The 13496-nt window shown below is 41.4% G+C and overlaps 1 protein-coding gene and 1 long non-coding RNA gene across 3 annotated transcripts; one reads left to right on the top strand and one right to left on the bottom strand.

The window, feature by feature from the left end:
* Positions 1-1611: 1611 nt before the first annotated feature.
* LOC5515026 lies at positions 1612-13325 on the top strand. Of its 2 annotated transcripts, none has more exons than XM_032384656.2 (13): positions 1612-1789; positions 7135-7293; positions 7458-7533; positions 7896-7959; positions 8695-8804; positions 9037-9105; positions 9192-9251; positions 9320-9443; positions 9747-9804; positions 10190-10389; positions 10698-10836; positions 10981-11090; positions 11160-13325. In XM_032384656.2, the coding sequence occupies exons 1-13, from the start codon at positions 1751-1753 to the stop codon at positions 12832-12834; spliced, it is 2883 nt and encodes a 960-aa protein (XP_032240547.2). In that variant the 5' UTR covers positions 1612-1750; the 3' UTR covers positions 12835-13325. The 2 variants fall into 2 exon arrangements, with proteins under 2 accessions (XP_032240547.2, XP_048585202.1); XM_048729245.1 differs by having other exon boundaries at positions 7114-7293.
* On the bottom strand, positions 9876-11053 carry LOC116619667. Its single transcript, XR_004296785.2, has 2 exons — positions 10916-11053; positions 9876-10434 (listed from the first exon to the last, which is right to left on the bottom strand). It is a non-coding gene; the product is annotated as an uncharacterized LOC116619667 (long non-coding RNA).
* Positions 13326-13496: the final 171 nt, after the last annotated feature.

Raw genomic sequence — 13496 nt, 5'->3', positions numbered from 1 at the left:
CTTTCCGTGACCGGAGGTGTTGTATCGCTAGGGGGCATCAATGCTCGCGTTTCATTCTGATTGGTGGCTGAGTATTGCATGACTACCTCAAGCAGACAAGTCCAGCCAAAGGAATTACCAATTACCTTCCTGCGTAGAGCTTTCTGTGTCGCTCGTTTACTTTGCTCCACATCATTGATGTGGAGGAGGGTAAAGGAATACCAAACCAAAGTGAAATCGTCCTTGCTGAATCATGACTACTTGATTTTTGAGAAAATAAAAATATTTTTCATTTTCGTGCATAGAGGTATCAAAGTCTATTTTTCGTCCTAATTTGACGTTCGACATTGCCTGACTAAACACAATAAAATAAGTCCAGGCAGGGGTTGCACTAAAAAGGATATTGTCTTTTGGCACTTTTCTCAGTTTCGAGATAAATATTTTGAATTTTCGCGCTCCGATAGGTCGGAGTCTTTGTCCTAGTGTTAATTAAACCCACTTGTTATCGCAAGAAGAGCGCAAAGTGTAAAAGAAGACATATTGGCCTATTCACAGGTAGCCCAGGCAATGGTTGCTTGTTAGCTCGGAATTCGGCTGTTCTGAGAGCGGTCGAGTAAAGCGGCTTTTTGGTGTGAAATGTTGTCAATAAAATTGCCTTAGAACTTAGAACACGCCTTGTTGTTGTCAAATTCACGTGTAATAAACGATTGGAGGGGGGGTTCTCAACGGATTAAAAATGCTGTCTTTTGGTAAGTTTAGTTTAAAATATTTCAAATTTCGTGTAGAAACAGTCGTAACACCATGGGTATCGACTGGCATGCACGTTATGATTGGTACGTGGCTATGCGCTCACAAAGCGCTAATTTACACAAAACAATTTTAACTATGCTTTTTCCAGCTTTATTTTAAGTTATGTAGAAATAAAATTATCTGATCCATGCACTGTCTATTTTTTGCGCGACCATTGCGTGATCATAGACAACTAAGGCCTCTGGGTGCTGGCCCACTGAATAATAATTTTTGCAATTATAAAATGAGGCCACCTAGTCCATTACCATGAATAATATCTGCTTCTGCCAACTTCCAAGATAAACGCCCCCTCTTTTAGCAGCCAAAAATACAGTAAATGTATAAGACAATATACAGGACAATATACATAGACAAGATACAGGAGATAATGGCCTTGAAAATCCCTTTTGGGTCCCCTCCTGTTAAAAATCCTGGCTACGCCGCTGACACAGGTTTTCCCGGTCCTTTCTACGGGCTCTGAAAAGTATTCTTGCTATCACAATTGTTATTATGGCATAGCTGGTAACCCAGCTTGGACAGAAATCTTGTAAAATCGGGTGAAATACAGTAAATATCTGAAAATACAGAGGATGTATGAACATTCTCACAAAGATTAGGATTGTGATGAGGTCCAAAATCTCGGATACCTGCCCAATGCGGGTGAGTCGACAGCTATGTTATGATGTTATTATTACAAGTAGAGGGGAAAAAATCAAATTCCAACCATAAATCATTGAATCATGGGAGCATAGCACTGAGTTGAAAGAGGCAGAATGCTAAGAAATGGTCTACCAAATTGGGTTTCCTGTGCTGTGAATTGTAGTCTCTCCCAGTCCCCTGGCTACGAAGGGGGCGCGAACCGTTAAACTACAAACGTCTAAACATTTGTTTGTGCTAGTGAAATGAGGCATAAAAGCGTTTCTTTTTGAAAAGCAAAGTCGAGAAACGAATTTTATGTGGTCTATATCCCCAAGATGAAAATATGCCGAAAACGGGAAGAAATCGCGTCTATCCTGACTTGGTAAGTCTGATGTTTTGGTTAATGCTTGTTCGCTGTACTCAACTATCAACAATCTTTGAATCTTTTTCGACTTTCAATCGATTTTGACTGAATCCATACCCGATTGCCTCATTGTGCTGAGCTCCCACTCTTTGTGTAACAATTTTTGTGAATTTGTATTCCATACAACGGTTTCAATCAGGTAGCCTTCGCACGTAGCCGTCTCAAAATCAGCTCGCGCGTAAGATCACGTTCCATAATGCCTAGTGCACACTAGCAACATAACAACATAACGACATGGGTGCGCGCACTATGTTTAGCCCGACATAACGACATGGACATAATGACATACATAAGAAAAAACATGTGTTTTTTTCTTATGTCGTTATGTCCATGTCGTTATGTCGAAGATAAAACTCGCGCCCATGTGGTTATGTCGATATGTCGCTAGTGTACACTAGGCCTAACGGTTTATTCACGCCCCTGGCGTAGGCAATAAACTTTTAGTGGCAAAATTACCCAGCTTCCATAGCTAAAAATCAAAGAAATTTCAATGAGAAGGAATACTGAAAATGTTTTTCATTTAAAACACCTAAAAATGATTGACACCTCGACTAGCATGTGCAAGGCTTCTCAACCAATCAGAATGTGATTTACCTCATTAGCATAAACGTTCACCAAAAGAATGTTTATACAAAAAAAACAAAGGGTCAACTGCAAGCCCTTCCACATTCCCTCTCCCTTGTGTAGTATCCGCTCGTAGTGAGAGGGAAAACCGAGTGTACAAACTCAATGTTTTATTCAAGATGGCGACTCACTCAACTCAGTTACAAACACGTGCCCCAACATGCAATGCGGGCACTACACAGGTATACCGAATACTACATCTTCCCCCAAGTATGGACTGCCATACTTAATAACAAATTTTGTGAGCTGAAGCAAGCTTAACGTCTAAACTGTAACATGTTCTAGAAACAACTAATAAAGCCTACTGTATAGCTAATGTTCGTAGTGTTCAAATGTTCATACTGTCCTCACAAGTCCAAATGCTTTGGAGGTCTGACAATTCGACCAGATGGGGTTGTCTGAGATACACGAGTGTTCGCTGGGGTAGACGACTCTGCACTGATTGTTGGCGAAGGCGGCTGAGGACTCAGCCACTCTTCATCGGTGTCGTCTGCTTGTTCGGTTGGTTCCGCCGTATGCTCTTCGGTGGTGGATACCAGAGCTGACCGATTCCTGCAAAGAATCCCTTCACCCGTTTTCACCAGATATGATCTGGGGTACTGTGTCGGTGATAGCACTTTGCCTAGTTTCGATTGGTTTTTGACCCACACAGTGTTACCAGGATTTAGAGACGATAACTCTCTGGCTCGATGTCGTCTGTTGAAGGAAACCTCTTGCTTGTTTCTGTATGTTTCTTCCTTCGCTCTTACAGCCTTTACGTCGGAAGACATATTTCTCGGCTGTAGCGTGCTTGGCGGTACAGGTAGCTGCGTTTTAAGCTTTCGCCCCATGAGAGGCTCACTTGGCGATAAACCATTCTGTAAAGGTGTAGAGCGATACAACAAGAGAGCAAGACCAATGTCCTTGTTCTTCTTAACAGTTCCTTAATCGTACGAACCGCTCTCTCTGCTTCTCCATTAGCAGGAGCATACTTAGGTGAGCTAGTATAATGGATAAAGGCGTATGTATCTGCAAACTTGCTGAATATTTCCAAGACAACCTGAGGACCATTGTCCGAAATAGCAATGTCTGGAATTCCGTGTGTTGCAAATAGTTCCTTAAGAACATTGATAACATTTTCAGATGTTTCACTGTAAAGTCTCTTTATCTCTATCCAACGAGAATAGTAATCAACATTAATTAGTGGATTTTACCTTGGTAATTGAATAGATCCATACTAATTCTCTCTCATGGGCGTGATGGAAAGGAACTTGGCAGGAGTGGCTCACGCTGGTCTTGTTTAACCTTTGCACATGTGCCGCACTTAGAAACTATTTCTTGAATACTGGTAGAAAGCCCTGGCCACCATACGGAGCTGCGAGCCCTTGCTCTACACTTGGTTATACCAAGGTGTCCGGTGTGGACGCAATTGAGGATTTCAAGCCTCAGGAACTGGGGTATGACGATCCGCACAACTGCTAGGTGGCTCTGTGCCTCCCAATATGGCTGCATGAGGGGCCTATGTAACATATAAACAGGCCATCCTTCCATACAATACCTGCAAATGAGGGAGCACTCTTTATCTGCTTTCTGCGCTTCGCGCATTTCTGTGAGACGGTTTGGCGTTGCAGGAAGTCCATGCAATGTCTTACCCACATAGCTCTCAACTTCTTCAACCAACATGACGTCTTCCGGTAGTGGCTTTCCTACTGGCGCTCTCGACAGTGCATCCGCTGTGAGCTGCTGTTTACCTGGAACATAGACTACATGTGGACTGAAACGCATTAGTCTAAGTCGGAATCCCTGGATGCGAGGCAGCATCTTTCATAATTCAGTTGTATTAAGCAAAGTTACTAGAGGTTTGTGATCTGTCTCTAGCTTGAACTTAAGACCTAACACATACTGCGCAAACCTTTCACAGGCCCAAGTAGCTGCTAAGGCTTCCTTTTCAATAACCGCTTACCTCTGCTCTGTCTCCGACAGAGAACGGGACGCGTAGTACACAGGACGACGGGAGCTATCGTTCGCTATTTGTATTAGGACTGCACCAATTCCTGCGTTTGATGCATCTGCTGCGATTATGGCCTAACGCTTCGGACTGTAGAGCGCTAACACCTCCTTAATCCTTTGGAATGCCTGTTGCTGGTCTGGACCCCATAGCCACTGTGCATCTTTATGAAGCAGCTGGCGCAGTGGACCGTTGAGATCCGCTAGTCTAGGCACGAACTTAGCAACATGGTTGACCATACCTAGGAACCTTTGGAGCTCTGTGACGGTGATGGCATCTGTCTTACTGGGGTCGACGTAAATGCCACTACCGTAAATGATGTGTGCCAGGAACTTGATTGATCGTTTGTTAAACTCGCATTTGCTGTTTAGTGTCATCCCTGCATCCTGGGTACGGTTTAGGACCGCTCGTACACGTTTGTCATGTTCTGCTTGGTCCTTCCCATGGATTAAGATGTCGTCCATCTGGCACACTACACCATCTAGTCCCTCCAGGATACCAGGCATGGCGCGTTGGAAGAACTCAGGTGCGCTGCTGATCTCAAATGGCAGCCTGTTGAAACAAAATCTGCCAAAGGGGGTTATGAATGTGGTCAATAATTTTGACTGTTCATCAAGGGGAACTTGCCAAAACCCACTATTAGCGTCGAGTTTACTAAAGACCTTCCCCTGGGATAGTTTGGATAAACTTTCATCCACAGATGGCATCGGTTGTATTTCCCACTTGACCCCTTCATTAAGCTGAGTTAGATCCACGCAGATTCGCACTAGAATCAGACTTGTTTATCTCCCCCAGAACCAGATCTCTGTTCTCCTTTCTCATCTCGTTCATTCTACACCGTTCAATAGCCTGGGCAAGAGTTAGATCTGCTTTCTGTCGCAGTCTGTCTGAGAGATTTTCGTCTAAAAGTCCCACTACGAGGCAATCTCGAATCAACTCTTCTTTCAGAGTAGAGTAATTGCATTCATCTGCTAGGCGATATAAATCTTGTATGAAGGAGTCAATGGACTCACCTGGCTTCTGAACTCGCCTGTTGAATCGAGCCCTGTCCACAACAACGTTTCGGCGTGCGCCAAAATATGTCTCGAGTGCTGTTTTCATCTCACTATAACTCACCTTCGATTTGTCGACTTTCAACGTCGCTAAAATATCATCAGCACAGTCTCCCATAGCGTAGAGTAGAGTGCTGACCTGCTCGGTATCTGTCTTGTCTTTGAGTCCCGAAGCAGTCCTGTATCGTTCAAATGTCTTGATCCATTTCGTCCAGTTCTCAATTTGCTCGAGGCCCTGTTTGCCCGAAGCGAACGTTTCCGGAAGAGGAAACTGTATCTGGAGTTTATGAGAGCTAGAGGCATCTTCTGGGTCCGGCATTTCTGCTTTTAAAACGCTGCCACCATGTAGTATCCGCTCAAAATTCAAAATGGCGACTCACTCAACTCAGTTACAAACACGTGCCCCAACATGCAATGCGGGCGCTACACAGGTATACTGAATACCACACCTTGTGGCGTACCGCATCTCTGTCTCTCTTCTTTCCGAACCATTGTTGAGCAGGCTAGCAGTCAGATGACGGTAGGATGGTGGTACCAATGCACCGCTGGTTATCAAGTTACCCCTGTCAATATGATCATCGTCATCATCATCAAATTGATCAGGATAGAAACACTGCAAAATACTGCCCACAGTTGCCTGCACTACCTAAAATGGTCTGTAGTATCCTTAGGGACCCAGGGCCTTTCCAATGCTGCATGCCTGTGGACCAGCAGGCATGCCATGCACAGTAGTGACTGCAAATGCATTGCATAGTCCATTAATAGGGTGTTTTATCAAGGGTGATGCTACTAAATAGCATATTAACCGCAGACACAACAAAATGGCACATGGAAATTAATTTTGTCTTTTACATTTCACCCACTACACCAAACCATAACATAGTGAAACTCCATGGCCTTTCAAAGACAGGGAAATGTTTGCCTTGCAAAACCAGGAAATTCTGAGCTAAACTGGGAGTTTTTCTAGGTAACCAGGACAAGGGCATGGTGCTGAGTAGCAATTCACTATCTTTTTGGAGCAGTAGTGTCTAAGATGGAATCCTTCTCTCTTGTAGTATATCACTAGCCGGGGGGGGGGGGGGGTTGCCAGCAAAATCGATTTAAGGGAGGGCACTTTGGCATGGTCAACAGAAATTATTAAGAGATTTTATAACCCTTAGAGTTGGCAGTATTGGAAAAAAAACATTTAACACCTCCTTAGATATAGCAATTGGTCGAATTTTATACCCTAAGAGATTACATAATTAAAAAAAATGTTTAACATCCCCTTTAGAGTTGCAGTTGGTCAAATTTTATACCCTAAGAGATGGCAAAATCCTTCAGCACCCCCTAAGGGGTGGTAGTTGGTTGAAATTTTATACTCTAAAAGAGGTGAGATCACCCATTACTCTAGCATAATTCAAAAACACAAATACCGACTATCTATACATAAACACATATAAATACAAAAAGCCCAAATTGTTGTTTTCAAGAGCCAGAAGACTCTGCCAAATTTCTGTCTTTTAAAAGACTTCTTCAGGACAGTAGAAGAAGAAAATTTAGCAGAGTAGATTAACAGTTTTTGGTGTATTATAGATAAACACAAATACAGAATATCTATACATTTGCACTTTGGCTAGGATGGATTTTATGCTTTGCAGAAGTACAAATTTATAAGAGGTCTGATTAAGGCTGAGCATTCACAGCGTCGTCACCAGTTTAATAAACAGGCTGCTGAGTGGACTTCTAAAGCTATTGTATCATTGTCTCTGGCTGAAGGACCTATAAAGTCACCCAAACAGGCTTCTCAACTCGAAGGGGTATGTTCTTTTAAATCGTAGGATAGGACGGCAGGTCTTTGACACCTGTTGTTTCTGTAGTTTTTACATCTTTTTCTCTGAATACATTGTTATGATGACCTTGTATCCAATTTTCTTTATTAACTTAACTAATAATTTGAACTTGTTTTATGTTGTCATGACAGATTGGGAAAATAATTAAAACTAGGTTGGACGAGATCATAAAAGATGATAAGTACAGTGTTGAGCCACCAAATCCAGGTAATGCCTTTTTCTTGTAAACCAATCAACTCCAAGTTCAATTTTCAGCTCTCCAATTTGATGCTATGTCAGCTGTTAAAAGCTAGCAACATTTCAACGGAAAAGCATAAAACACACCTTGCTCTGTTTAGGATATTGGTATTGTATGGAATTATACAGATGAGGTACTTCCAATGCAGACCATAGACCTGGGCCCGGTTCCTAGAAAGCAGATATTAACCCAGGGGGTAATAACATTCTTATCCCATCAAATGTCCCAATAGCAAATCTTATCCCTGTGTTGGCACTAATCTGCTTTCTAGGAACCAAGCCCTGGTTAGTGATTGCTTCAATTCTTGCCAACGGTTTCTGTTTGTCCTCAGGTTGTCATGCCAGCACAGGATCAGGGCTGCTTGTGGCATTACTGAATGAAAGTGAAGCAATAGGGTAAGAAAAAAAGTTGTATGTTTTTTATCTATACAACAACATAAATGGAAAAACTCTCAAGCAGGATGAGATCCTGGTGGGAGAGGGGGTACTCAGATATTAGCATAATAGGACCCTACATAGGTATCCTATTTTGAGGTGGGGGGAGAAAATTTACAAACTTCAAATTTTCAAACTTGTATGTATGGAGATGGAACACTTTGTGGTATTTTTAGGTGTTTGGCAGTTAAAAAAAAACTTTTTAGTAATCAGAATACATAAATTTGTATCAGGAAGACATTTCTATCAACTTAAACAAAGATGTGAAGTGTTTTTTTTTTTTTTTTTTTTTTGCTTTGGTACTTGGGAGAGTGTTTAAACTCAAGTATTTTTTGTCATCTAATTCAGTGTGGGGGTATTTTTAGTGGGAGGCATTGGATTATTTTGGATTATTTAATTCTGGCTCACTCAGCTCCCCCAATCATGTATATGGCCATATACCTCGTTGATTATAATGTAATGTGTACATCTATTTGAAAGCAGATGCACCTAAAAGTGGGATTTTTGAGATTTTGATTTCAATAGAGGGATTGTACAACTGATGGTGCATTAATATAGGCTTTGCTCCTATATCATTCTCTTTTATCTGCAGTAGATGCACTGTCATGATCAGTTTTCAGCTGTGGGCTCTCAAATGCTAATGCTCTCATATGCTGATGATTTCTTCTAACACCAACTTCATTAATGTACTCATAGCTTGTCCGACGGTGGTAGGCCTCTTGTTCCTGAAGATGATTTAAAAGAGGCATGTGCATGTATCTGTGATGAGAAATTCAACATCGTTTCTACCTTAGATGGAGCTGCAGGTAAAACTATAACAAGCAAAGGTGTGTGCGCACTCCACCTGATGGATGCCAAAAAAGTGGCATTTCCTATTGAAAGATCGTCAAATACTACCATTTTCAGTATGATACCTTTGACAGCACACCCTCCTCATTAAATCCCGGGAAGTCCATCTCTAAACACCTTTTATAGACACTTTCTTAGGTAGGTACCTTTTAACCTTTGCTTAGAATGTTTTGTTTTGTTCTGTTGTAGCTATGTGCCCTGCCTGGTGGAGAATCAATGTCTTGATTAGTAGGGGATACATCAAAAAAAGAAGCAGAGGTTTGTTTACTCAAGTCCATAAGCTCCTTTAGTTCTTACAATTCTTATGTTACAGTATTTATAAATATTTATTCCCTGTCTATTAGGCAAGAAGACAGTTTATGAGTTGTTGCCACCTGGGGAAGATGTTGCTCATCGTCTGAGAGGTGCACACAAAAAATGTATTTATTCCCAATTTTTCTATGTGTTTTTTAAATGATTGAATAATTTCTAGGAACACATATACTTCCTGCCCCACAAAGACTAACTGTCTCAAAGAACACTGCCAAGAATATATCGGCACAGTCAAGTAGCAAGCAATTTGACTCTCTCTACTGCACAGATACAGGAGATGACGGGTATGAGACCACATCACCCAACTGTTTACTTACAAATTGTTTTTTTTAAACAGTGGATGTAAGTTATTGAGTGTAGGTGCAGTGGGTTGAGAAGTGCATGTTGTCCTGTTAAAGAGGAGGAGCAGATAGTGGTCCTTATGTTGCTGTTAGCAAATATATTATATCATCTCTTCTCGCACTTTTTTTCACACACTTTAACATTTTTTTCAATTTCTTTAAATGTAAATTCCATATTCGTAACACAAGAAATGTTTCCATGTTTACAATAAATGTTTAAATGTTTAAATAATTGTTTCTTCACAGGGTCACTCTACTGGTTGATATCCATGAGCTTGGAGGTGATAATGTGCGATTAGGAGAGGTGTGTGGTTCAACCTTAATTTACATATACATATTTTCTTAGTCAGTTGGCTCTCAACTACAATATTAAAATCCTTTTGTATGTATATTTAATTCAATATAATACAATATTAAAATCCTTTTGGATATATATTTACTGTTTGAGATCTACCAAGTTACATTTTCTAGGATATTTTGATAGTATATTTAGGACTTTGTTTATCTTGATTGGTCCTTAATGATAAAACTTAAACAGGTTTCCTTGCTAATGACTCTTAAACCGTATTTAAATACAGCTTTGTTACAATTGAATGAGTGACGCAGTTTTAATAATTGCCCACCTAAGATTTGACAAATTTAATTTTCGGAAGCCTTTTCTAATTAGTGCTAGCTTTCTTGTCACACAGTTAAGTAGACGACTAAATGATTGGGGCGTACAGCACAAGTCCCGTTCCCTCCTCTGTGGGGATTACCAGTGGCTTTGGAGAGCTAATGGCTGTGAGTATACACTTCCAGTTTTGCTTGAGCGTAAGAGGGCAGATGACTTGGCTGACAGCATCAAGGATGGTCGATACACCAAGCAGAAAGATAGGATGCTAGCTTGGAGGTAAGTAGAGGACTTGACTGACAGCATCAAAGATGGTCGATTCACCTAGAAGAAAGATAGTATGCTAGCTTGGAGGTAGATAGATGATATGGTTTACAGCATCAAGGATGGTCGTTACACCAAGTGTAAAGATAGGATACTAGCTTGGAGGTGAGTAATATAACTTGGCTGACAGCATCAAAGATGGTCCATACACCAAGCAGAAAGATAGGATACTAGCTTCAAAGTAAGTAGATGACTTGACTGACAATATTAAAGACGGTCGATACACCAAGCAGAAAAATAGCTGCAGTGCTGTGAACTTTTAGGGACAAGTTTGGGATCCTGTCAGATGATGTAAGCCTGCAGTACTTGGTAGAGTCTACACCAGCGGCTTACCGTGTGGGCTGTATGGATGGCTGTAATGGCGTTGGAAAGTGTGGGAACCCGAGCGTTGAGCAAGTTGAGGTAAGTAGTTTTGCCAACACTTTCATTATGGCTAATGCTTTCGAGTTGTTGTCACTATATTACGCATTAGGTAAAGTACCTGACAAAACTGACAATAGCAACTCCCTTTTATGCAAGTTGCCATTATTTTTTCCCTTGTGCCAGGCTGCTGTAGAAGATCTTCGTGCCAGTAGAGATTTTACCCTTGTTGAGACACGCAGCATAGAAGGGTCCGTTGAATACTTAGCCAGCGTCACCACGGACCTGAAACGAAGGTACGTATTCCGTTTAACGTGGAAATTTGTTCAGCTTGACTTGACTAATTGGCGGTCATTGTTCTATAGGGTGTCTCGAGGTGATTTTGAAGCTTTGCGCCTGCTCAACAAGGGTACAGCGGCCTCTACTGCTGGTGGCGTGCGCGAAAGGTCATCCATTAAACGAATGGATCCCTCTGCAACAATTTCTAAGTCATGCTCACAATTTGATCAATATGATGAGCTGAACAGCCCATCTTGCATGAGAACCACTCATTCGGGGACCAAGGTAGAAAAAGGTGAAACAGGAGGGGAGAAAGATATTGCTTTGGTGCGTGCAATTCAGGCCAGTCTTCAAGACACGTACCCAAAGTTCGGTTATGATGATGGCTTTGACCACTCGCCGCGTAAGAGAAGCCTTAATAAAGGAAATCATACTGAAGTGAGTAGGCAACTAAAAGAAACAGAAGATAGTGATCTTACGCGCGCAATTCAGACTAGTCTAGAGGACACCAAAAAAGCCACTAACACTTGTCCAAAATTTAATGAAGAAGATATTTTGGAACACTCTCCACGATTTTATTTGAGGACTAAAGAAAATCGTACAGATCTAATAGAAAAGGAAGACAGTGCTTTTGTCAGTGCAATTCAGGCTTGTTTAATGGACTCAATCAAAACGTCTAACATATGTTCAAAATTGGATGATGAATGCATGTCAAAATACTCACCGCGAATCAGAAGCGTTAAGGCAAAGACAGATCTAAAAGATGTGAAAGGGGAGGCAGAGATAACGGAAGAAAGAGAACTAGCGCGTGCCATAAAGGCTAGTCTAAACGACACCACCAAACCTTTTAGCACTTGTTCTAAGGTTGATGACGACGATTTAATTGAATACTCAGCGCACAAGAGAAACCTCCATTCAGAGGTAGATCTGAGCGATTTGAATGGGGTAAAAGTGACGGACGGAGAACTAGCGCGAGCAATCCAGGCTAGCCTAAATGATACCCCCAAGACTAACATTTGGCCAACATCTGTTGGCCGCGATAACTTGGTTTACTCTCCGCGCGGAGAAGGCGTGAAAAGGGAAAACGGAACGGTGGATACTAATGATGCACAATGTCACAATAATGCTTCGTGTGCAAGCCAGGTGTCTGCTGACCAGAAAAGACGGAAACGATACAGGGCGATACAGATCGACGACTTATTCGATGACTGTGTGAAAAAACGGCCGAAGTCTGAGGTTGAAGCAGCTCCTCGATTAAATATCGCTATCACTTTAAACGAGATGGGATCTCATCAAGAAAAAAAACAGATTGAAATCCTTGACTCACAAGAAGAAGGCGCTTTTAACCCATTCGTGGATGGAGCTGTCTATGTCTTTGACGCGAGGTCAGATAAATACCATGGAAGAGGGACTAGCGACTGGAGCAACACGTGCACTGGTAAGGCATCGTCAGGCAATCAAGGGCTGTTGACAGAAGAGAGTGTGCGGAATCTTCCCGAGAACAGCCTCACAAAGCAAGAATCAAACTTATCTTCTAGTGTTTGTGTGACGGGGGAAGACTCTAGTGATATTTACGTTGAGCCTCAGGCTTTCTATGACAAGGAGAAGATCGGTTTGGTAATCGGCGTAATGCATGACTGCAGCCAGGCAGCAGTTCAGAACGCGCTGTTTCAAACGAAAGGAAGTGTTGAAGAAGCAATCGTGGTGTTGCTTGATAACAAAAGTGACTCCACTCCATGTGATGTCATCGATCTCACGTAAGGCTGTGACAAAATTATTAAAATAATGCCGTCTCTTGGTGCCATTGCCTTGACAGAGAAAAAAAGAACTTCAATGAAGTCATTTGCGCGGCATGCTCTGTTATCATTTCACGTGGAGTGCACGTCCTTAATTGATAGCGTCACTTGGATGGCATGATGACGTCAGCTGGATGAAGGCCTGTGTTGATGTCACTTGGTACACAAGCCTTATGACGTCACTTGGACGAAATGCCCTGTCATGAGTAACTATAAATCAACACAATTATATATTTAGAATTTAAAAAAAAATTAGCAACTTTCTCATCAAAGGTCTACGGTCCGACTATCTCATCGGAATAAAAGTTAATACTGTTCATGTTTCAGATGTGAAGATATTTTGTTAACACAATTTTATATTTAAAGAAAGTTAGTATTTTAAATAAAAAAATTTGTAATTTTACTTAAAATGGTCACTATATTTGACGCAAAAATAAAAACATATAACGTAGAAAAGCGTGTCTTACTTGAAATACAATACATAAATTCAGTGTGCAAAATAAATCGGGAAAAAAACACGCTTTTGATGACTACATGCAAAGTAAAACAACTTTAATAAGCCTTGGTATTGAAGGTCACCTTAATTTATCGTGCTGCATCAGCTTATATCACGCGTTAGTCCAGAGC

This window comes from Nematostella vectensis, chromosome 6 (assembly GCF_932526225.1).
Source record: "Nematostella vectensis chromosome 6, jaNemVect1.1, whole genome shotgun sequence".
NCBI lineage: Eukaryota > Metazoa > Cnidaria > Anthozoa > Actiniaria > Edwardsiidae > Nematostella > Nematostella vectensis.
Note: the sequence above shows the minus strand (reverse complement) of the source record. Positions and strands in the feature narration are given on the sequence as shown.

What these genes read in the sequence shown, in the direction of transcription:
- LOC5515026 (XM_048729245.1), top strand. Translation starts at nt 1,751, where the DNA reads ATGCCGAAAACGGGAAGAAATCGCGTCTATCCTGACTTG. An exon ending in TGTTGCTCATCGTCTGAGAG is followed by an intron (nt 9,252 to 9,319) that starts GTGCACACAAAA and finishes AATAATTTCTAG; the next exon opens with GAACACATATACTTCCTGCC. An exon ending in GATAGGATGCTAGCTTGGAG is followed by an intron (nt 10,390 to 10,697) that starts GTAAGTAGAGGA and finishes GTGAACTTTTAG; the next exon opens with GGACAAGTTTGGGATCCTGT.